Genomic DNA, 21,502 nt, shown 5'->3' with positions numbered 1-21,502 from the left:
AAGTCATTGGTGGTAGAAGGCTTGGAACTATTTAGAGGACATGTTTATAAATTCCATTGTCCTAAGTAATCATAAACTTCTACCCGCTTGCGTATCCAAAATACCTCAGCTCCACATCCTGCTCCATGGAATAGGCCTGTATAACCTAGTCTACCCACAACACACACACACACACACACACACACACAAGCATGCCCACAAATACACAAACACAGACACACATAGCAGCTGGAGACTGGGGGGTAAAAAAAAACTGCGGACTAAAGGATACTGGGGGACAGTCATTGGGGGCTTGGCCTGGGTGGGGTCAAAGCTTCAGCAAAGCCGGGGACAGGCTCTGGGCCCAGGGTCCTGACAGAGAGAACCAGGCTTACAATGGGAGCCTCTGGCCCTGGAAAACTGCCAACTTCTATTTGACCAGGTTCTAGACTTGGCATTTAAATATCTGAAAAATAGATTGTATGTTAACTGGAAAAAGGATACACAACTGTCGATATACTAGGATCTCATTTAAAATATGTGCCGAGAAAAAAACAGTGGAAAGTCAACTGTCAACGGTGCTTGTCTTTTGGTGTTCATATAAAGGGCTTTAACCTTCTTTATAGTTTTCTGTATTTTCCGAATTTTCTATAATAAAGGTATTAAAGCGTCCCTCAAAATTCTAGTCCCTCAAGCCCACCTTGGCTTTCTGAGGGAAGGCTCAGGGTGAGAGCGTGAGCTTGGGGGAGGGCAGGGGTGGCCTCCGGCAGTTAATCCCTACCTGAGCACTAGCTCCTGCCAAGCTCCAGCATTTAGGGCCCCTCTCCAGCTGAGGTGAAGGGATCTGGCCCGGGACCCCATGGGCAATACTCAAGGAGCTCTGTCTGGTAACACATCTGGTAACACAAGTGGACACGGAGCTGGGGCAGGCAGGAGCCTGAGGTGACTAACGGGAACAGTTCTGCACCCTCAGTGAGTCAGACACGTGCAAGGCTTCCCCCTCAGGGACCCAGAGGACAGCCAGGAGCCTTCCATCTTGAGGACCTGCCATTTTATGGGAACAGCTGGGGCAGTGCTCCTGAAGCACTGGAAACGCAAGGCCGGAAGCCCAGAATGTCTGCTCCCCCTTTGCTTCCCAGAGTCCCCTTGGGTGGGTGCCGAGGCTGGCAGGGGCTGCCTGCCGAGGCAGGACATTGGCTGACTGCCTGGGCTAGAGGTGGGTGCTGGGGCCAGAGCGCCGGGGCATTTTCCCAGGCTCTTCTTGGAGGAGGATGAAGACGCCCAGTGAAGTGACCCACTTGACTGCCAGGAGGCGGGACAGCGTCCCTGTGCCTGCCCCTGGCTTCCCCACGAGGGACACAGACTCAGATGGGGGAGGCAGGTCCTTTAATTGTATTCACAGAGAGACTGGGAGGGGGGCTCCACGTTAGGCGGCCTGCTGCCCGGGGACTTGGGGGCAGGGACCGTGGGGGTTTGTGGTCTGGAGGGCGGATTGTCAGCACAGGATTCGAGGCACGGTGAGGAGCGACAGGGTGAGAGGAGGAGGGCGGGCTGGGGTGAGGCATGAGAGGGGCGGTGGGTCCTCTGCCTACGAGCCCGTGCCCCTAGTCTGGTCTCTCGGTGGCAGACGCTCCCCCACAGGCCCAGCCCGACCTGGTCATCTCAGGAGTGTCTCAGCTCCACCTCGGAGCCAAACTGGGGCCCGCGGTGGGGCCGGTGGAGGCTGTGGTGGCGGATGCTGAAGAGCCGCTGGGTGAGGCCCAAGGTGGCCACCAGCAGGGCGACGCCCAGGAAGAGCAGCACCCACTGGCCCACGCGGGCCTGCTGCTCCTCCAGGTCCAGGCCCAGGAAGTTGACGCGGCCGGTGCCCGGGAAGGGGCCTTCCGAGCGAGCTGGGCAGGGGAAGCAAGGAGAGCAGGCGGTGGGCAGGCCGGCAGCTTAGGCTGGCTTCCCTGTCCCGGCTCGGAGGTCGGACTGCAGGCTGCCCGAACTGGGGAGGGGCCCAGCCCTGGGTGAGCTCTGGGGGCTGGCCTGGGGCCCAGGGGCACAGGGAGTAGTACCGGAGGTGGGCGTCCAGTTGTACTGAGGCCAGCCCAGCTTCTCCCCGTGCCGCCCGTTCTCGGTGAGGAGCCAGTCCATCAGCGGCTTGAAGTAGTTCATCATGGCTGACGCGGACATGTTGGCCTGGCCAGTGATCAGCTTCATGGCTTCTGGCCACGGCTTACTGAAGCCCAGTTTCATGGCATCCCTGGGGGAGCACCAAAGAAGGGAAACTGAGTCAGAAGGACAGGCGGGGAGGCTCACCCCTCCTGCCCTCAGCCTAATTCCCACCCTCCATACCCCCTCCGCCCAGTCTCAAACTCCTTCAGGATTGGGAGGGCCTGGGCAGGTCTGGGGGTGGGAGTGGGAGTAGGGGAGGGAAGACCAGGGCCCAGAGGGCTCTACTTCCCTACTGGGATGGCACAGACTCCACCTGGGATCCCCAGCCCAGGCCCCCAAATGGCATGTGTTCCCAGAAGAGCCCCACCGGGCTCCTCAAAGCTGAGGGGTTAGAGTGTGGAAAATGGTCAAAAGAAAGCCAAAGACTCACGCCAGGCGCTTCCCTGCCTCCTTAGAGTGGTAGATGTCACATGTGTGCAAGGGGCCCTTGTGGCCAGCCGCCTGACACAGAGCCTCGTGGAACTGGAACTGAATGACAAAGCCAACGAAGTACCTGGCGTGGAGGGCAGCGAGGCATGGGGTGGGGTGGCTGGCGACCTGTGCCCCTCACCTTCCTCCGCAGACAGGCACCCTCTGGTCTGCAGGGTCAGCAAGATTCCCCAGTTCCATGCCTTCCCGCCCCCTCCCCCCCCCCGAGAGGCTCCCTCTACATCTCGGAAAGACTGTTCTGAGGAGCTCTGGGGATCACTCATGGGTGAGAAGGGTCAGGGCAGAGCCCCTCAAAGATTTGGCAGGTTGCTTCCGAGGCAGTGAGGTCTCAGTTCCTGGGGTAGATGCAAGCAGAGGCCAGGTGTTGCGTCCAGTGTCACGTGCACCTGGCAGGGTGGTCTGGGCAAGGAAGCCAGCCCAAATGATCTCCTTTATCCCAAACAGCAGGGATTCCCTGGTAGAAATCTGCTGGTCAAGGCCAGAGCAACTTCTCCACACTTGGTTCAGAATGTCCCAAACCAGCAGTGCGGGCCTCCCACTTTGAATGCTGGGCACAAGCCATGTGCCACTGACTTTTCTGGCATTTCTTAAAAGTGCTTTGCCAAGGTTGCTGGTCAGAATTTGGAATGTGTCTCCTTTGCCCGCCCCTGCCTGGAGAATGATCTACACTAAGCTCAGAAGCTAACCATCACTTGGGCCTGGCTTCCATGGGAAAGCTAGTGCCAGCCTGGAAGCGGGAAACCAGTGGAGAAGGCAGGTGGGGGTCCTCCCTACAAGTCAACCTTGTGCACTGTTCAGGTTGGGCCTGTTCTGAGGTGCCCTTGTGTCCCCTTGGTCCCCTGCCCATGACTTGCTCTCTGGAACGTCTGAGCAGGCTTTCTCTCTGGGAACACAATTCACCCACCCCACACTTATGTATTAGGTCTTGACTATATGCGGACATCATGCCAGGTGCTAGGGTGGAAAGGTGGGCACAGTGAGCACAAACCCTCCCTCACGGGCTTCTTGGGAATACAGGTGGCAAGGGCTAGAGGCGGCCACAGCCCTCCTGGGGCAGCCCTCACCGCCCACTGCTTTGCCTCATGGGTAGCCTGGGCTCCCTGCAGCTCAGAGACATCCGGACCCCTCCCCCTTGAGGTTTCTCTAGACCCTTCTCTCCCAGGGAGGGCCCCGGATCCAACTGGGTCTCTAACCCTGGTTTTAGTGTATAGAAGTTCTTCCAGGCACAACTCAAATTATATCACAGGCAATATGTTGAGTATAGGGTACCTTTACTATATAATCACAATCTTGTTTAAAAACAAAAAGTGCTTAGGTCATGATCTAGCCAAGATCATGGTCATGGTTAATAATGTTAACTATCCAACCAAGGTCTCGTAACCATTAGCCAATTATAGTAGAGTTTCTCTTTTCAACTGCCTAGAGGGGAGAGGCTCTCATCACGTCAAAAGTGTGAAAAAACAGGGAACCTTGGTCTCAGGTGAGTGACCTATAGGCAGTGTGTCATGCAGCCAGCCCCCCAGGGCACCCAGACAGGTAACTCCCCACAGCGCAGCGACAGCACTTTGAATACTGAATGGCCTCCTCCCTTCCCCTTTACCTGATATAAGGCACATTTGAAGGAACGTGGAACTTGGCCCCTGGGTCAAAGTCACCTTGAGACCGGGGCACTGGGGGGCAGAGGCCCTGGTACTTCAGCCTGTCAAGGGCAAAGGTACGTTGGAGGGAGGGTTTGGGGAGAATCAAGTCAGGAAGAGTTGGTGTTTTTGAAGTAAAGGGAGGTCCTTGCCCCTGGAGCTACACTGGACATCCCACACTCTGGTGTGTTGTGCCTCTGCGCACAATCAGCCCCTGTGTACCTCATCACTTACACACACACACACACACACACACACATGACCCATGTGTCGTTCATAGACACATATCCTCTCTAAACACCAGTCCCCCCCCACATGCACAGACACTGACGGAGACCCCTCCCCAACCCACACCCTCACAGGAACATTCTAGAACCTGAGGTTCCACCACTCCTGGTTGTAGTTCTCCTTGGTGATGCTTCCATCGAATACCCTCCAGCGCCACTGGTCAACCAGGTAGCTGAAGGGGACAAAGGCGATCTTGTCGAGCGCCATCTTCATCAGAAAATTGATGTCTTGCTCTGCCAAAGGAAGGGAGCCTGGTCATCAGATCTCTGCCTGCCTCCTGCCCCGTTCCAGCAGCTCAGCCAGGATGGGTGTGCAGTGGGTGGAGAGGGGAGGAGCAGGCTGTGCCTCTCTGGATCTAGCGACCTGCCTCTTGGGATGCTCTGAGGGTTCCATCCTCCCAGCTCACCCTGCTGGTGACCTCCTTATTCCCCACTGTTCTGCCCCAGCCTCTGCCTGTGAGCCCTCAAGGGCCCTCTCGCAGCCTCCCAAGCTCGCTGCCCCTTCTCAGTCCCTCTGCCCACCAGGACCTCCCATTCCTCTCACCGTAGCCGCCACTCTCGCTACTCAGCAGGTTGATACTGTGTAGGTGCTTGGGGGTAGACACGGAGAGTGCCAGCACATCTCCAATGGCCTCATGAAAGCCAGGGTTGGCACCCTCCCGGAAGGTCACAGGCAAGTCCTTGTACTGCATGAAATACTGTATGTGGCCCATTTCGTGATGGGCCACCACCAGGTCCTCCATGTTCACCGTGGTGCACTGTTTGATCCTGGAACACGGGGAGCAGGGCAAAGGGACCTGCTGTCCTTACTGCATACAAAGCAGACCCCCATCGATGCTCTATGCAGGGAACACAGCATTAGGGGAAGGGAAACCAAAGGAGGTATGCAGGAAGCCTGAGAAAGAGGGAATCTGAGGGGTGGAAGCCCCTAAAGTATGGCCATTCAGGCCATCCCTCTTTCTCCTACTGCCCTGGAAAACTCCAGCCCTCATTGCCATGTTGCTTTCTAACTGTGCAAAGTACTTGTTCTAGAGGCATTGCAACACTCAGCTCTAATTGTGCAGGACTTTCTAGAACATGGGGTCTGTGGTTTTTCATGCACACATTTTGTTTCTTCCAAGACTTAGGCTTCCTGAAGGAAACAACAGTAATTCTCAGCTATTCTGCATCCCATGTGCCCAACACCAGCAAACGTATTCACCCCAGAGCGCCTCTGGCTAGGGCTGAAATGTCATCTGCAGAGCCGTCCATGCCAGAGGTCCCACCTCCCTCTTTGTCTTTCCTCATTCTCTTTTGTGAACCAGTGAAATTCTCCCTTGGATCTAACCAGAGCCCTTCAGTTCAGTTGACCCCATTTTTCTGTCATTTGTATTGGGAAGGGAAGAGCTTCTCAGCATCCTGGTTACATTGAGATTGGGGTCTGTCCACCTTCTCCTATGACTCCCCATACAAGGGAAGCCCCCCACCCCAAAAGGGCTCTCACCCTCTTGATTCTGTCTACATCCAGCCCTACACTCAGTCCTCATGCCTTTGAAGGAGGGGCCCAAGGACAGGCAGTCCAGTGAATCCTGGCTGCTTTGTTCTAGCCTCTCTGTGTCCATTCTTAAAAGAAGACACTTCATCAATAATGGCAGGTCATCTTTGCCACTTCTCCCAAGAGGTGGGGTCTTCTTTCCTTTCTTCGAATCTGAATTGGCCTTGTGACTTGCTTTAGCCAATAAAGTACGGCAGAAGTGACTTGGCCAGTTTTGGATTTAGCCTTTAAGAGACCTGGTTGTTTTTGCTTTCTTTCTGGGGGATGCCGACGGCCAGGTAGGAAATCTGACTGCCTGATTGTCATACTGGGAGGAAGCCCAATCTAGCCTGGAGAGAGAGATGTTCCGTCAACCCCCAGCTGCTCCAGTCATCCCAGTCCAAGGACCCAACACGTGAGTAAAGAAGCCAACTTGAACCTTCCTGCCCCAGCACATGCCACATGGAGAAGAATTGAGGGACCCGACCAAGAGCCAGAACCTGGTCCCCACCCCACAATCCCCAGCCATCAGACTCTCCATCATAGTATGGCAGGAGTAAGCCATGTCCACTGCATGCTGCCTGCGCTCCTGACCAATAAAATCATGAACATAAACAGATGGTTGTTTTATACCACTAAGTTTTGGGGTGGTTTGTTATGCAGCAATAGATAACGATCCTCTGACGAAGACAGCTTCTGAGCCTCTGTCAGTGTGTATGTGAAGTGCCCCCAGTGTCCTCAGGTACCTCTCTGTGTCAAGGCACATGTAGCCAGGGAGATGGCCTGTTATATGCAGAGGCCACTCCAGATGAGGGAAGGCTGGGCAGTTCACACAGTGCTCACACCCAGGACTGGCCAGTGTCTGAGAAGAACCTCGCTTGGTAGTCAAGGTTCTCCCTCCGGAAGCCAATGGCCAAGCTGGGGTCAGGCCCAATGCATTTGACCCTCCATCCTAAGCTCTGGTCCCTGCACTTGTTTCTGCTTGCTCTGGCTGAGGGGACAATAGTAGGACCTTTACTTGGCTCATCTCCTTGCTCACTGGGCTCAGGCTACTGTCCCCTGGCTACTACCTGGACACACCTGAAGTCCTTGCCATTGTAGAAGTCCCAGGCAGAGGCATGGCACACTACCTCCCGCCCATCAGTCGGCTTCTCCAGCATTGACTTGTTCCAGAACTCAAAGGGCACGGGCAACAGCCCCAGGGAGGTGAAGAAATTGTCCGCTTCTTCAAACATCCTTTTGGGTGTCCAGCCCTGCAAGCAGAGGGAGCTCTGCCAAACTGGGGACTAAGGGGACGGACTGTGTGCTGCAGTCGGAGTGGGGGTTGGGAGAGGGCCAAGCCAGAGGGAATTCCTGAATCAGAGGGCCCTCTCCCACTGAAGCAGAGGTGTCCCTTCCCCCGTGCCCTGGGGCTGCCCTGGAGGAGCAGAAGTATGATGAGGGGCCCAGTGTGCACCTGCTTTATCATGGCCTCTGTGGCATCTATCTTGGGGGCTGAAGGGAAGGGCACCACCAAGTCATAGATGTTGGACCAGGTCTGAGCCCACATGTTCCCTGGAGGCAGGTAGGGGAAGAGAAGGCAGAGAGAGAGGAGAGACGGATGTTATTTCTTAGACTCAGCACCATCACCCATGGAAGGGGACTGGATCCCAGCCTCAGGATCTTAACACCGTCTCTTGAGCACCTACTGTTTGCAAACTGTGCTGGGCATTCGACACACATCGTCTTCAGCCTGCACATCCAGTGCACCAATCCTTACCTGCTCTGAGTGCCGAGGTCTGAGTTCTAAGCCCCAGATCTGCCCCTGCTCCTGGGGCCACTTGGGCATGGAGCCTCCCCTACGGGGTCTGTGTTTCTCAGTCATCAAGCTGATGTTCCCTCTGATATTCTTGGTCTCACCAGAGCGGGATCAAGGATGGCTGGGCTCTTGGGCTACAAGCTCCCCAAACCTGGACGAGCTTTCTGGGGTCTCCCTCGTTTGATAAATGGTCTGTGGCCCTGTCTGGCCTCTCTGCTCACAGCAACAAGTCTCCCAGGGCTGTGTCCTCAGTGGCTGGACAGGGACAGGAACCCGGGAGCCTCTGCTTTGCTCCCCTCCTTGTCATCTCTCACTGTCTCCCACCGCCTACTTCCTGCCTTCAGGGCATCTGAGTTTACAAGCCCTGGAAACACGAGGGTCCAAAAGTCGTGATGGATCTACATTCTCCATATTGTCCTCTGTGCTCCGAACTCCCCTTAGCCTGAGCGTCCTTTCTGCCCTTGTCCCTACTGCCACTATTTTTCCATCTGTCGGAGCTTCTCTCATCTTTCAAGGCTCTGCTCACGTGCCGCCTCTCGGGGAGGCCCCGGTTCTCACTCCCAGCCCCTTCCTCGCCACCACCCCCAGCATCATGCTGCCTTGAGCTGGGATGGGTGATACGGTCTCCTGCAACAATATTATGAGCTCCCCCACAGCTCCACCTGGGTGGTCTGTACCCTGTGGCTCCGTAGCAAATGAGGTGCTCAAGGCAAGCAGAGGTTTGCCTCCCCACACCCAGCTGTCACCCCACCCCAGCCCTGGCAACATTCCCTCAGCCTCAAATCTTCACTCTTTCCACCTGATGGGCCCTCTGAAGATCCCTCCCAGGCTGCCCTCTGCCCCCTGGGCAGCACTGGCCCCACGCTCCCTCACGGCGTCTGTTCCCCGTCCCCGCCCCAGTACTTGTCCTCACCCAGCAGGTGAGCGGGAATGGGGCCCTCCAGGTGGATGTGCTCGGGCCCGTAGTGGCGGTGCAGGGCCCGACGCACGTAGGCGTGCAGGTTCAGGTAGAGCGGCTGCAGCTCCTGGTAAAGCTGCTCCAGATCTTGCTCCAGGGACGGGATCTCGTACATGACCCTCCAGGAGTCCCCTGCATCCTCGTAGCCTGCAGAGGGGATACCCGACCATTCCCTGAGCACCCTCCGCCCCACCTCCTCTAGGGACCTCCCTCTCACCGAGTTTAGGAGGCTCAGAGGACCCTCCTGAGGGCCCCAGCAGGGCTGGGGCCCGAGAGCCGGGAATATTGGCTGGAGGAACTCACCGTTGAGCCGGGCAGCCTTGTTGGCAAGTTCCACATACTTGGGGAAGGAAGGGAGGATGGCTCTCCCCACCTTGTCTCGCCAGCCCTTCCAGGCCCACAGCAGGTCTTCATATCTCCGGGATGTGGCCATGAGATTCGTCACATCTGCGGGGAGGGGTTGAACGGTTCAAGCTTCCAGCCCTTGGCTCACCTCCCACCTCCTATAAAGTGGACTCAGTTGGAGCTGGGGTCAAGCTGGGGAGGTCCCGTGAAGAGGCCTGTCCAGGCAGCCAGTCTAGTAACATGGGAGAAAGGCTCGGGCGCTTTCTACAGAGGCTTCCCGGGGCCGGCCCAGGGCTCAGGGGGCACCCACATCCTCTCAGGGTTGCAACAACCCCATGAGGGGTGCACTGGCTTTCACATGAGTGTGCTGGTGACATGGCGGGGGCCCCTCCAGCCAAGAAGTGGCCCAGCCGGGCACAAACCAAAGGCTCGGACTCCAGAACTGCCGCTCGCCACGGATTTCCTGCTCACCCCCTCCGTGGGAGGGACAAGTGGCTTGGAGGGCACAAGACCTGAGTTCCTGTCTAGTCTCCCACTGACCCCAGAATAACCTCGCAAGTCACGGGACTCTTCTTCCCCTATCTTTCAAATGGGGATAAGCCAACACTCATGGGGGGGGGGTGCAAAAGTCAAATGGGAGCACAAGGGCCCTGAGCAGGGAGTGTGCCTCATTGGTCTCTGAGTCTTCATGGGGCCCAGGACATTTGTACGAACTGCTAGTGAGCCAGATGGAATACAAGGATGGCTGTGGAGACAAAGTACAGAGAGCCATCCCAGCGCCGTCCGGGAGCCCAGAGTCCCGGGTCTGTGTCCGGTCAAAGCCACACTGTGCGTGCAGCCTCCTCCATATGGATTACACAGAGCTGACACGCACCTGGCGGAGCTGGGACGAGGAGGGCCTGAGCTCACGTGTCACTTCCGGACCCCACACAGACCCGGGGTGGCTCCCCTTCCTGGCCACCCGGCCTGAGCTGCAAGGCTGTGGATGCCGTCGCGGGGCCAGCTGCATCTCCCTATCTGACTCGTGCTTTCTCCCTGTTTTGGAATATGCTTCGTGATATCTACTTCTCACAGAGAGAGTACATTCAAGTGAATTGTTTGGGGAAAAAAAATGTATTTTGAGAATTTCACCTCTGTCCTCTGCTGATGTGAGTATTCTGTTTTGTGGGTGCTTCTTCATTTTACTAATGGCAGTGATCTGATGGCCGGGGCCTGGATTAAGAGGCTAATTGACGGGGGGCAGCGGGGAGAGGCTGAAGGTTACTCTCTTCCACATACACGTGCACACACAAATGCACACAGGCAGACGTACACCCCCGCAACAGGGTGCGTGCATCCCCATGTATACAAACCGCAGGCCAAACCCTGTCTCAGGAAAACTGCCTCTCTCTCCTGTTTATTTTCCATTTCCCCTCTATTTGTCATTGTTCTAATATGGGAGTTGGGCAGAGGGCCAGGAAGAGATGGTTTCTGGGTAGCGATTCCTCAGGAAGAATGTTTATGCCCCTGGCTCCCCAACCCTTGCGAGGGTGGGTCAAGAGGGAGGACAGAACATATCTGGGTGCAGGTACTCGAGTGTCCAGGGTGAGCTCTTCCAAAGGCCGGGGGGAAGCTAAGAAGGACCAGCCGGTGTGGAGAGAGGAAGGGAATGAGCAAGAGCCGGTGCATTCCTTCGAGCGGGTTCGAAGTGGGTTCCATGAGCTGTGGCCTCAATGTGGGGGTGTGGGGGGCAAGGAGGAGGCCAGAGAAGGTGGGAAAGACATGGGTAGGGTGAAGGAAGGAAGGTCCCTAGAGTTACTATCCCTAGTTGGGGGTCTCAGCACTCGGCAGACAAATCTGAAGTATCTCCTACTCTGAAGGGCGGAGTGCAGAGAGGAAAAGAGAGGAGTCCAGGGGGGACCCAGAGGGGGCAGAAGCGCGGATCCAAGGGAGGGGTGTGATTAGAGCAGAGATGAAGTAGGTGCCCATCCTCAGTGGTGGCAGAGAAGCCCCCATTGGTGGAAAACAGGGGAGTGAATCCCCTGGGCATGCTGGCCCCATGAGTTAGGAGCCCCTGACCGCCCCCTCCATGGGCCAGCCCTGCCCCCATTCCCCGCGTAGCTCACCAGGCTCCAGCTGCAGACAGGTGCCGTTGGGGTGGCAAACCGAGGCCACGCTATAGGTGGTTTCCATGTCCAGCAGGATCTGGTTGTACTGCAGGAGGAAGGAGAGAGGCAGCAAGCTGCACCCCTTTGCTGCCTGTCCTGCCCCAGGCACCATCATGGGCAGGGGGGGACCTGTGGAGCTGGGGGAGCGTGTTCTCAAAGGTGCCGCCTTCTCAGGAATTCTGCAGGTGATGTCAACATGGCAGATAGAGGAAGAAGCAGGAGCAGGAAGGCCAGACCCTGTGCTGGGCTCACTCCCCCGAGCTGGGACCTGGTCTTGACCTTGGACCTTCCATTCCCTGCTCCCCGCAAGCCACATACCTCCTCCAGCTCCTTGGCAGGCAGCGCTGCCCGCTCTAGGTCCTGAATCTTCTTTATCATCCGCTTGATGCTGGTGTTCTGGAAGTTAGTCACATCGAACTGCCTGGCCCAGGTGCCGAACTTGAAGGTGTGGTTTGCCATCTGTATGTTCTTCTGCAGCTGAGGGCACAGGGGGAACCGTGCCATTGAGGCCCAGGAGCTTTGGAGGGGCCACAGGGGGAGTGGAAGGGGCTGGGGGTTAGAGTGGGGAGGGCAGTTTTATCAAGTTGTTGCCTTTGCTCTTCCACTAGGACTGTCCAGAATGTCTTGGATGCAGTGTGTGCCCCTCAGCAGAGACCCAGTATCACGCAAGACATATCCTGGTAGACAGAAGGGGAAGTCCCCCCCTGCCCCGTATCCTGTTCGGATGGGAACAGGCTGGTATTAGTTCTATGGCCTCTCTGAGCTTCAGGGTCCCATCTATAACATGGGAACAAGATCACTGGTTTTGCAAAGGCTGTTGAGGAATAAAGGAGGCAACAGCCGTGAAGCACACAGTGGCCATCGAGAAACGTTGGTTCTCTGTGGCTCACGTCTGTGTCACCTGCGCTCACCACACAGGCGGGGAGGGGGGTGAGGGGCAGCTAGTCCTTACTGTGGCGGCGAACAGGGGCTTTCAACCTAAAAATCCACCTGTAGCCTCACCTGTGTCTGGGCAAATCATTCTACTACGAACAACAGATCGCTTGCTAAAAAAAGACAACCTTTTTAGGCATTGAGTATATGCCCACCCAAACCTGAAGTTGAGTATTATTTTAAATATTCCATCTGGATTTTTCACAAATTCTGACAGCCTCCCCCTCCGCCCAACCCCCTGCACCGAGGGAGGGAGGGGGCAGCCTGTTCTCTGCTCTGTCTTGGGTTTTGAGGCTCGGTCCCTGGGGGGAGGAGCACGCACGTGTGCTGCACGTGTGCATGAGTGTGTGCATGAGTGTGTGCGTGCGTGTGTGTGTGTGCATGAGCATGGGGCACGGGCAGGGCCCCTACCAGGATCTTGCTGGTCTCTGTGGTGATGTTGGTGTTATAGTTCCAGTTAGCCTCGGCATATTCGTTCCATATCACCTGGGATCTCCGGTCATATTCCTCCACAAACCTTCTGGCCTCAACCTCATCGGTCACCAGGCCTGCGGAACAGAGTGGAGGGAAACAGACAGGCCTCCCCTCGCCCTCTGCTGCCGGGTGGCCCGAGCCTGCCGCTGCCCCGGCCTCCTGCTCCTTCCCCCGCAGGCCCCGCCCCGCCCCCCAGCTGGTCCCACTTGGGCTCTGGGTTGTCTGGCTGTCGGTTGTTGCCTGGCTGGTTGTTGTCTGGCTGCTGGTTGTTGCCTGGCTGGTTACTGCCTGGCTGGTTGTCACCTGGTGGGTGGTCTCCTGGCTGGGGACCAGCATGGGGTACCCACAGCAGAGCAGGAGGAGGAAGAGGCTGGGCAGTCCTGGGGCAGCCCAACCTTGGCCCATGGCCGCAGGAGAGCAGAGCCCTGTAGCCAATAAGCCCCCCTGCCAATAAGAGTGGAGCCCGCAATGTGACCTCATAGAGCAGTGTGCCCACCAGCCTGCCCCCGGGGGGTGGGCACACCCTCCCTAGAATGCTGGAGACAAGACATGCCCATTCCCACCCCAGGGCCCTGGGATAAGCTGAGAGCGCTGCATGGTCTTTTGGGGCAGGGCGCCGGGGCCCAGCAGGGAGCAGCTGACCAGGAACCAGACCAGGAGCCTGGGTCTAGAGCCCAGAACCGAGAACTTACGTTAGCACCCGGCCCACCCTCACTCCGGGCTTTACCGATGTCCTGTGGGTAATTATTGGGCATCGGTGGCCGCCACTGGTATTCCGGCCACCCCAGCACCTCCCCATGACGCTCGTTCTGTTCCCGCAGCCACTGGTAGACCGGCTGGAAGTAGTCAAGCAGGGGTTGAGCGTCCAGGGTATCTGTGCCAATCGCCTCCTTCAGCACCTCCTGCCAGGGCCGCGAGGAGCCTGCCCGCAGTGCCTCCCTGTCGGTGGGCACAGGGGGCTCAGGCCAGCGTCAGATACTGGCCCCGGCCCACCTCTGACCCCCACTGGCCTGCCAGAACGGCAACATTAAGACTCTGGGGACTAGGAGCTCTGGCAAGGGGGAAGGGACATCGTCCTGTCCCATGCCAGCCAGAAGGCCTACTCCGTAAATCCTCGATGAGAGAAAGAAGGGGGTGGGAAGGAAGTCACCCTCCCCCAGCAGGGCCTTGTGGTTTTCCCATGGGCAGCTGGTTGTCTCCCAGACGCGTCTTCCTCGCCCCCTCTCCCCTCATCGCCCACTTGCCCTCCTGCTCCCCCTACACACCGGAGCTTGGTCCCTGCCTGTGTGGACTGGTAGATGTCACACTTGTGCAGGGGGTGCTGTTGGCCCGCCTCCCTGCACAGCGCTTGATGGAACTGGAACTGCAGGACAAAACTCACGAAGTACCTGCAGGCACAAGGGGGCGTTAGGGCAAATGGTGGGGGGCCCTTCGCCCAGGAACCATCCAGCCCCTCACAGGGCAGAGGCCAGACCACAGGGGCTGCCTTGGCGGAGAAGAGAGAACCAAGCCTGGCTAGAGACAGAGGCCCACTTAAATCCCAGACCCTTGGGTGGGGGTGGGGAGCCAGAAGAGTGTGGGGAGCAGCCCTGAGAAGGGGGGGGACTAACGGTGTGGGGGGAGGGGCACTGGTACCTGATGTACGGTGTCACATTTGGGACATGAAACTTAGCTCCGGCATCAAAGTGGGTTTCATTTCGGGCAACTGGAGGACAGATCCCCTGATACTTGGTTCTAGAGGAGGATGGTTCAATTGATTTAGGACATAAGCATTGCAAACAGGCTGACTTAGCCTTTGCAGAAAACACTGTGAAGCAGGCAGTCCCACCAGGCCATCCCTTCCCCCTCTGTTGAATTGTGGAAGACTTCCTGGAGGAGGGAGTTTAGGTAGGAAAGAATGGGTACAGAAAAGGGTAGAGACAACATTAGAGAGGAGGGGACCGGGCTGATGGAAGCAGGAGGCTCCAGGGTGCCCAGGAGAGGGAGGAGGGCCACTTGGGGTTAGGCCCTTCCTGATCCCTCTTTACTCACCGAAGATACCACCAGTCAAAGTTGTAGCGGGAAGGGGGGGTTCGCCCACTAAAGACCCCCCAACGCCACTGGTCTACCAAGTAGCCAAAGGGCAGGAAGGCAATTTTTTCCAGTGCCATCTTCAACAAGAAATTGATGTCACTTTCTGTTGGAAGAGGAGATGAAAAGAGAGAGGTCAGAGGGAGACGGGGGTCCAGCTAGGATAGGGTGGGGTTGGCAGATGCAGAAGAGAACGGAAGGCCGGCTTTCACGACCATGGAGCCCTGCTTGGAAGAGGGCCCTTGGGCAGTGTCCAGTTGGGACTTGGGGTGAGCTGTGAGGCTCCAGGTGGATGCCCACACCTGCCTGACCTGGGGCGGAGAGGCAGAGACAGGAAGGGCAGGTGGGAGCGTGGGCAAGCTGTCCCGCTGTGGGATGGAATGGGGTGGGGCCAGGCTGGGTCCTCTCCACCCCCCATACCCATGTCATTGCTGACATTGTCCAGCAGGCCAATTTTGTACAGATGTGCAGGAGTAGAGACGGAGAGCGCCAGCACATCCCCGACGGCCTCGTGGAAGCCAGGGTTGGCCCCTTGGCGCAGGGAGACAGGCTGCTCCTTGTACTGCAAATAGTACTGCACGTGGCCCATCTCGTGGTGCACCGTGGACAGCTGGTCCATAGTGACCCGTGTGCACTGCTTGATCCTGGGGCAGGGAGATGGCGAGGGTGAGGGTGAAGGACAGGGCAGGGCAAGGACCAGAGCGTGGGGAGGCTGGTACCTAAGGGAAAGGAGCCAGCTGGGCACTGCCCTGGGCCTCGAAGGAGCTGGTGGAAACACAGATCTTTGCCCTGCCCCAGCCCACACTCAGGGCCTTCTTCCTCCACTCCAAAGTATAGAGCTGCCACCTGTCAAAGCGGCCCAGGGAAGGTGGCCTAAGGGGTCTCATATGCCCAATAGCCTTGGAATAGACCCAGCCCCCCCAAACAGTGTTGGGGCTGGGGGTAGAGGTGGTTCTGGGAACTGGCTTCTCTGGGCCCAGGCTGCCCACCCTTCCTGGAGCTCCAGACCCCCCTTTCCCCTCCCATGTCTAGACCTGAAGTCTCTCCTGTTGTAGAAGTCCCAGGCAGAGGCATGGCACACCACCTCCCGTCCGTCGGTTGGTTTCTCCAGCATGGACCCTGCCCAAAACTCAGGAGGCATGGGAGAGAGGCCTAGGGAGGTGAAGAACTCCTCTGCCACCCGGAACATGTGCGTAGTGTTCCAACCCTGGTTGGGGGGGAGGGGTGCAGGCACAGGTCAGGGACCAGCTGTGGGAGTTCACTGTGGCTCCCATCCAGCTCAGCTCCTTGCCCACGAAGGGAGTCTCTGCTCTTGTGGCCTCCCTTCCCAGAGGCAGGGCCCCTACTAACCACAGTGGTTAAGCAAAAGTAGACGGCTGGCCACACCCCACCTGCGGGGTCCTGGAGGGAGGGGTTGGCGCCTCACCCCAGACACAGACCCCAGCTCACTGCTTGTACGCACACTCCAGGCTGCTGCTCTGTAGAAAGGGGGGGACCCATCTCCCTCCCGTGACTTCTTCCTGCCCCTCTCCCCATGTCAGACGCTTTCCTGCTGCCCCCACCCCGGCCCGACTCCGAGCTTACCTTCCTCACCATTGTACTGGTAACATCGAGACTCGGCTTGTCAGGGAAAGGCACCATCATGTCATAGAGGTTGTCCCAGCTCTGGGCCCACATGTCCCCTAGACAGAGGAAGGGAGCCAGTCAGCTTAGCTCCCTGCCTGCTTCCCCATGTGTGTCACTGAGCAGCCCCCTGGGTCCCTGGCACCCGGGCCCTCGGCACTCAAGGTAGCAGCCTGCTTGACACCTCAGGCCCACTCATGCTCCCGAATGCTCCAGGCTCCCCGGGGTTGGCAAGAACCCTGGCACCAGCGGGAGGGACCCCAGCAGCATCACTTGCCAACCCCGGGCTTGCTTCCTGGGACAGAATCTAAGATGATTATTCCTCCCCCACTGGACCTGGAGTCAAAGTCTGCAGTGTGACTCCTAGCTCCACCTTTCACCAGTTCTCTGTTCTCCGCCCTCTGCCAAGTCTACGCGCCTCAAGGCTCGGGCTCCCCGTCTGAAAAGCAGGGTCATGATTGAGAAGGGCCACCTGCTTTACCGGGTCGTGGGGTGAGCCACGTGGGCTCCTATGGGGGGGGAGTGCACAGGACGGTGCTCTAAAACATGAGACACGAGGAGGATGACCCGTGGGCTGCACGTGGAGGCGAGGCAGTGTCCTTACCCAGCAGGTGAGCAGGGATGGGTCCCCTGAGATTGATGTATCTGTCTCCATATCGGCGGTGCAGCGCACGGCGGACGTAGGCATGGAGGTTCAGGTAGAGGGGCTCTACTTGATGGTAGAGGTGCTCTAGATCCTCCACGAAGGTGGGTGACTCATACCAGGAGCGCCAGTAGGCCCCTGTGTCTGAGAAGCCTGGGGGGGGGGGGTGTTAAGGTGCAGCTCAGGCCCAAGGCTCTGGTACCTCCTTGGCCAGCTCCTACGTCGCCATCCTCCTGGCTCGGGGCCCGTGTACCTGCCAGCTAGTTGGAAAAAATGCCTTGGGGACGGCTGCTCTATGATTTTCCCACCAGGGGTTGTTCCAGCTCCAGCTAAATAGATCCCAGAGAGGCAAAGATGAGGGTTAGGGCTCCGACATGTGCCAGGAGGGGCAGCGTGAGGGCCACACGGCAGCCCCCAGCCCCCGAGGAAGGCAGATGGGGCTCAAGCCGGTCCCACCATCCACTAGCTGTGCGACCTTGAGTTGGTATATGGAGTCACTGTAACAGCTGCTCTGTCTGCCTCGGGTCAGGCTCCGTGGGGACCATGGATGGGGAGAGCACCTGGCAAGCTGGGAAGGGAAGCACTGACTCACGCCACGGATGGGGTGGGTCAACTCACCATCCTTCTGGTAAGCCTCGTTGCTGAGGGCAGTGAAGTTCTGGTACAGGGGCTTCAGCGGGGTGCCCACCGCATTGTGCCAACCCTCCCAGGCATAGAGCAGCAATGCGTAGTTTCTTGAGATGGCCATGATGTGGGTGAGCTCTGAGACACAGGTGAGCGGGGTCACTTGCTTCCACTGAAGGCAGCAGCTCTCGTCAGTAGACCTCCCACGCCAGTCCTCACCATCTCTACCTGCTTCCTCAACACCAGGATGCCCCCCAAGCCAAGGGCCGCCTGCAGGCTGGGTGGGATGGGGCTGGGAGCTATACAAGGCAAGCACCCAAGAGGGGCCCTTGTCCCTAGGGAAGTGAGGCTCTAAGTGGACACCAAGAGGCCATCCAGAGGCCAAAACCCAGACAGACCGTTCACGGCTCATTGGTTGGAATGGCTAACTTCAGGCTGCCTAGTGGATGGGGGTGTCGGTGTGGGCCTGTGGAGGGCCCTTGGGAGACTGAGAGGACCCATGAAAGGGAAAAGCCAAACAGCCAGGAGGAAGGCTAGTGGGGATGGGAGAGGCCAAAGCACCCATGGGGGTGGGGGTGGGGTGGGAGTTGGAGGTTGGAGGTTTCAGGAATCAGTGTGCCAGGAGAAGCAGGGGTGTGGGGGGTTCCAACAGTCCAGCCCCAATTGGAGATCAATGCCTTTGGGTTTACCCACTCCCTCCGTGGGCCCACCCATGAAACACACCCTCTTCCTGGGTGCCGCAGAGCAGTGGGGAAGGGCCGGGTAGCCCTAGCAGAGAGAGACAAGTAGAGACAAAGCCATACCTGGGTCCAGGGACCAGCAGATGGCAGTCTTGTTGGGATAGAAGCAGACCCTGGCTGTGGAGTAGATCCTGTTCATGTTGCTTAGCAGAGAGTTGTACTGGGGGGTTAGAGTGGAGGCAACGTTAGCAGCGAACAGCCCCCACGGACAATGGGGCGGCCCCCTCCTCTGTTTGCTGGGATGAAATGGAGGCCCGGAGAGGGGAGGTGGCTTGGGCAAGGCCCCTCCCTCGTGGCACTCAGGACACGTCTGATCACTAATATACTGATTTCCCTTTCCGTGGAGACAGTCTGTGGAGGTGGAAACAAGTGTCCTTAGAATTTGGGATGGGGTTCAAGTCCAAGCTTGGTCACCACCTTGCAGGGAGGGCAAATCCCTCTCACTCTCTGTCCTCGATGGCTTCTCAGTCCTCCTCAATCTTTCGGAAGCTCACAAACCACACCGGACTATGGAGAAATTTTGAAAACCCCCCTTTCATCTGTTTACTTGAATTTCGCTTTCTATACCCCATCTCCAAGGGAAATCAATGTTGCAGGGAGCCATTCTGCGCTCACCGAGGCTTCCCCTACGGTCAGGGCACATACAGATCCCAGGGTCCCTTCCTGCCAGGCTCCCCCACCGCCAGCACACGGCGGCCCTGGAAGGCATGCTGGCCACTTCGGCATCCACCCTTCAGGTCCGCCAGGCCCACCTGCTGCCGCTTTTCCACAGGCAGGTTGGCAGGGCCCAGGGTGCGCACACCGCTGATGACCCTTCTCAGGATTGGGTCGCTGAAGTTCTGCCAGATTGGATCGTATAGCTCCTTGGCCTTCTGGCCCCAGACCTCAGCAAACTCCTGGTTGAGCAGGGCTGCTTCCTCCTGTGGGCACGGGAGGGGACACGGGAGACCATGGCGCTGGGAAGACCAGGGGCTCCTGGACACTGGGGCTTGTGGGAGCACTGCTCTCTCCTCTGGGGGGTCAGGAGCCGGGGTAATCTGCCTCAGGTGAGCGGTGGAGCAGAAACTGGGGCCGGAAGAGAGGCGGGCGGAGGGGAGGGTAAATAGTGATGAGCAGTGACAGGAACAGTGAGAGAGGGGTGGGTAGGCTGAGGCTGCAGAGGATGAGGGCCTAGAGCAGAGCCGGCACCCTCTGACCCAGCCCGATGTCATTCCAGGGCGCTGCCACCCGGGGTGACTCGAGGTCAGGCGAGCCAGCCCTTATCCATTTGGTTCTTGGATTGGGCACGGACCATGCGCCCAGTACCATGCTGGGACACCCACCGCCCGCCTGATGGGGCGCAGCGGGGTCGGGGGGCGCGCGCCCGGCGGTGACTCCCCGCCCCCCAGCGCCCGGCCGCAGGCCTGTGATTGGGCGTCGGGGCCCCGCCCCCGCCCCGGGCCCGCGCGCCCACCTGGCGCCGCGCGTTCTCCTCGGTGATGTTGGTGTCGTACGCCCAGCTGGCGACCGTGCTCTGGTACATCACCAGCTCGGCGCTCGAGTTGAAGCTCTGCGCGAAGAGCTGCGCCCCGGCCTCGTCGGCGGCAAAGTTTCCGGGCTGCAGGTCGGGGTCGAGCGCCAGGGCGGCGGGCGGCGGCGGCAGCAGCAGCGGCGGCAGGAGCAGCAGCGGCGGCAGGAGCAGCAGCGGCGGCGGCCCCCGCCGCGTTCGGCCCGACGCGGCCCCCATGGCGCGGTGCGCGGTGCGCGGTGCGCGGCGCTGCCCCTTCTCCGCGCGGCGCTCGCCTGCGGGTTATAAAACCCCGCCGCCGCCTTCCGACACACCCCCACCTCCCCGCCCCGCCGCGCTTCCTCCCCGACTCCAGAGTCCCCCGGCTGCGGGCCTAAGCGAGCGGGGCGGGGACCGACGCTTCCTGGCCCGCCTGGGCAGGGGCGCCTGCCCGGGGAGGGGCCAAGGCGGCCCCCCGCGAGCTGCAGCCCGGGGGGTGGCGGATGGGGCTCAGGTCAGGCTCTCACAGAGGAGGCTGGAAAGGGGGACCCCCCCCCCGGCACACACACACCTCCGAGGCTGAGGGAGCCAGCAGTTTGCCGGAACACCCAAGCCTGCACACGGTGCCCTCTCCTTGCCATCACCCAGCCTCGGCGCAGGCACCCGGGAGCCCCGCAGTCTCCGGGGCTCAATCTCCCGGCCTAACCGCCCCAGGCCTCTCTGGGCTCCGGAGGGACAAAGTGGGGAAGCCGTCCGCGGCGCCGCAAGTGCAGCCGAGATGGGGTTAACGATCGGTCACCCGGTCCAGCTTCTTCACCAGGCCTCAGGGGGAGGGGGTGTGGCCTGCACCCGCCGCGGAAAGTTTCGACTTTGGAGGCGCGGCGGCGGCGGGGGGGGGGGGGGGGGACACGACGTGCTGCCCCGAGGCTCACCGGGGACTGGCGGGGGGACTACCAGGAAAGGGGGGAGAACGGAGGGGCTGTTCTAGAGGCACAGGAGCGCTGGCGCCCATGCCCCTTTCCCACTGGGGACACGAGCTGTCAGGGGCTTAGGCGAAAACCACCACACAGACTTGCAGCTTTCTCGGACTACAAGATGAGCCTCCAAGATGAGAATTACCCCCTCGCTGACAGATGAAGAAATTAAGACTCAGGTTTGAGTGGCTTGCTCCAAGTCACCTCAGGTCTCCACACTAGCCATCATTCTTTTCCTGTGTCATCCACGTGTCCCTCCAAGGGACAAGCACAGGGAGGGAAGAGAGTGGCATCTGCTTGAGGTGGTTGTGGAAGCTGAGGGTCCTCCCCTAACTCCTCAGCACCACGGTGTCTGTCCCCAGAGGTGGGAGGACCCTATACCCTAGCAGACCTGGACAAGGGTGTGGGAGGGGTAGTGGAAGGAAGAGGAAGCAGGAAAGGGACCAACTGGGGTGGTTCCCCAACCCATTCAGCTGCTGAGGAAGTTGGGAATCCTGAGGATCTGTGTGGGGACAGTGCCTGAGGCTCCGAGGGAAACATGGGCTCCCCTTGTCATATGGAGGGTGCGCAGGAGGCTGTGACCTGAGTACCCCTGAGATGACATCAGATGACATGGTGCCAG

The 21,502-nt window shown here is 58.9% G+C and overlaps 1 protein-coding gene across 4 annotated transcripts; it reads right to left on the bottom strand.

The window, feature by feature from the left end:
- Window positions 1-1,348: 1,348 nt before the first annotated feature.
- LOC123853890 (angiotensin-converting enzyme) lies at window positions 1,349-20,717 on the bottom strand. Of its 4 annotated transcripts, XM_045888688.3 has the most exons (25): window positions 19,874-20,716; window positions 19,173-19,340; window positions 18,484-18,580; window positions 17,675-17,818; window positions 17,018-17,209; window positions 16,375-16,472; window positions 15,825-15,997; window positions 15,211-15,434; window positions 14,752-14,896; window positions 14,356-14,454; window positions 13,986-14,108; window positions 13,448-13,659; window positions 12,658-12,794; window positions 11,632-11,790; window positions 11,272-11,359; window positions 9,125-9,268; window positions 8,777-8,968; window positions 7,522-7,619; window positions 7,146-7,318; window positions 5,097-5,320; window positions 4,642-4,786; window positions 4,229-4,327; window positions 2,570-2,692; window positions 2,040-2,227; window positions 1,349-1,871 (listed from the first exon to the last, which is right to left on the bottom strand). In XM_045888688.3, exons 1-25 carry the CDS (start codon window positions 20,144-20,146, stop codon window positions 1,642-1,644), a joined length of 3,948 nt encoding a protein of 1,315 aa, XP_045744644.1. In that variant the 5' UTR covers window positions 20,147-20,716; the 3' UTR covers window positions 1,349-1,641. The 4 variants fall into 4 exon arrangements, with proteins under 4 accessions (XP_045744644.1, XP_064438300.1, XP_045744646.1 ...); XM_064582230.1 differs by lacking the exon at window positions 17,675-17,818 and having other exon boundaries at window positions 19,874-20,717; XM_045888690.3 differs by lacking the exons at window positions 15,211-15,434; window positions 16,375-16,472; window positions 17,018-17,209; ... (2 more) ...; window positions 19,173-19,340; window positions 19,874-20,716 and having other exon boundaries at window positions 15,825-15,995.
- Between the last annotated feature and the right edge of the window lie 785 nt (window positions 20,718-21,502).

Source organism: Mirounga angustirostris, unplaced genomic scaffold (genome assembly GCF_029215605.1).
Source record: "Mirounga angustirostris isolate CCGP_5_RB_7025 unplaced genomic scaffold, mMirAng1.0.hap1 SCAF_17, whole genome shotgun sequence".
NCBI classification, from domain to species: Eukaryota; Metazoa; Chordata; class Mammalia; order Carnivora; family Phocidae; genus Mirounga; species Mirounga angustirostris.
This window is presented reverse-complemented; position numbering and strand designations above follow the sequence as displayed.

Coding starts and splice junctions, on each gene's coding strand:
- LOC123853890 (XM_045888688.3), bottom strand. CDS start 20,146: ATGGGGGCCGCGTCGGGCCGAACGCGGCGGGGGCCGCCGCCGCTGCTG. Junction 15,998..16,374: donor CCAGTACAATGGTGAGGAAG/GTAAGCTCGGAG, acceptor CCCCCCAACCAG/GGTTGGAACACTACGCACAT. Junction 11,791..12,657: donor CAGAGACCAGCAAGATCCTG/GTAGGGGCCCTG, acceptor CTGTGCCCTCAG/CTGCAGAAGAACATACAGAT.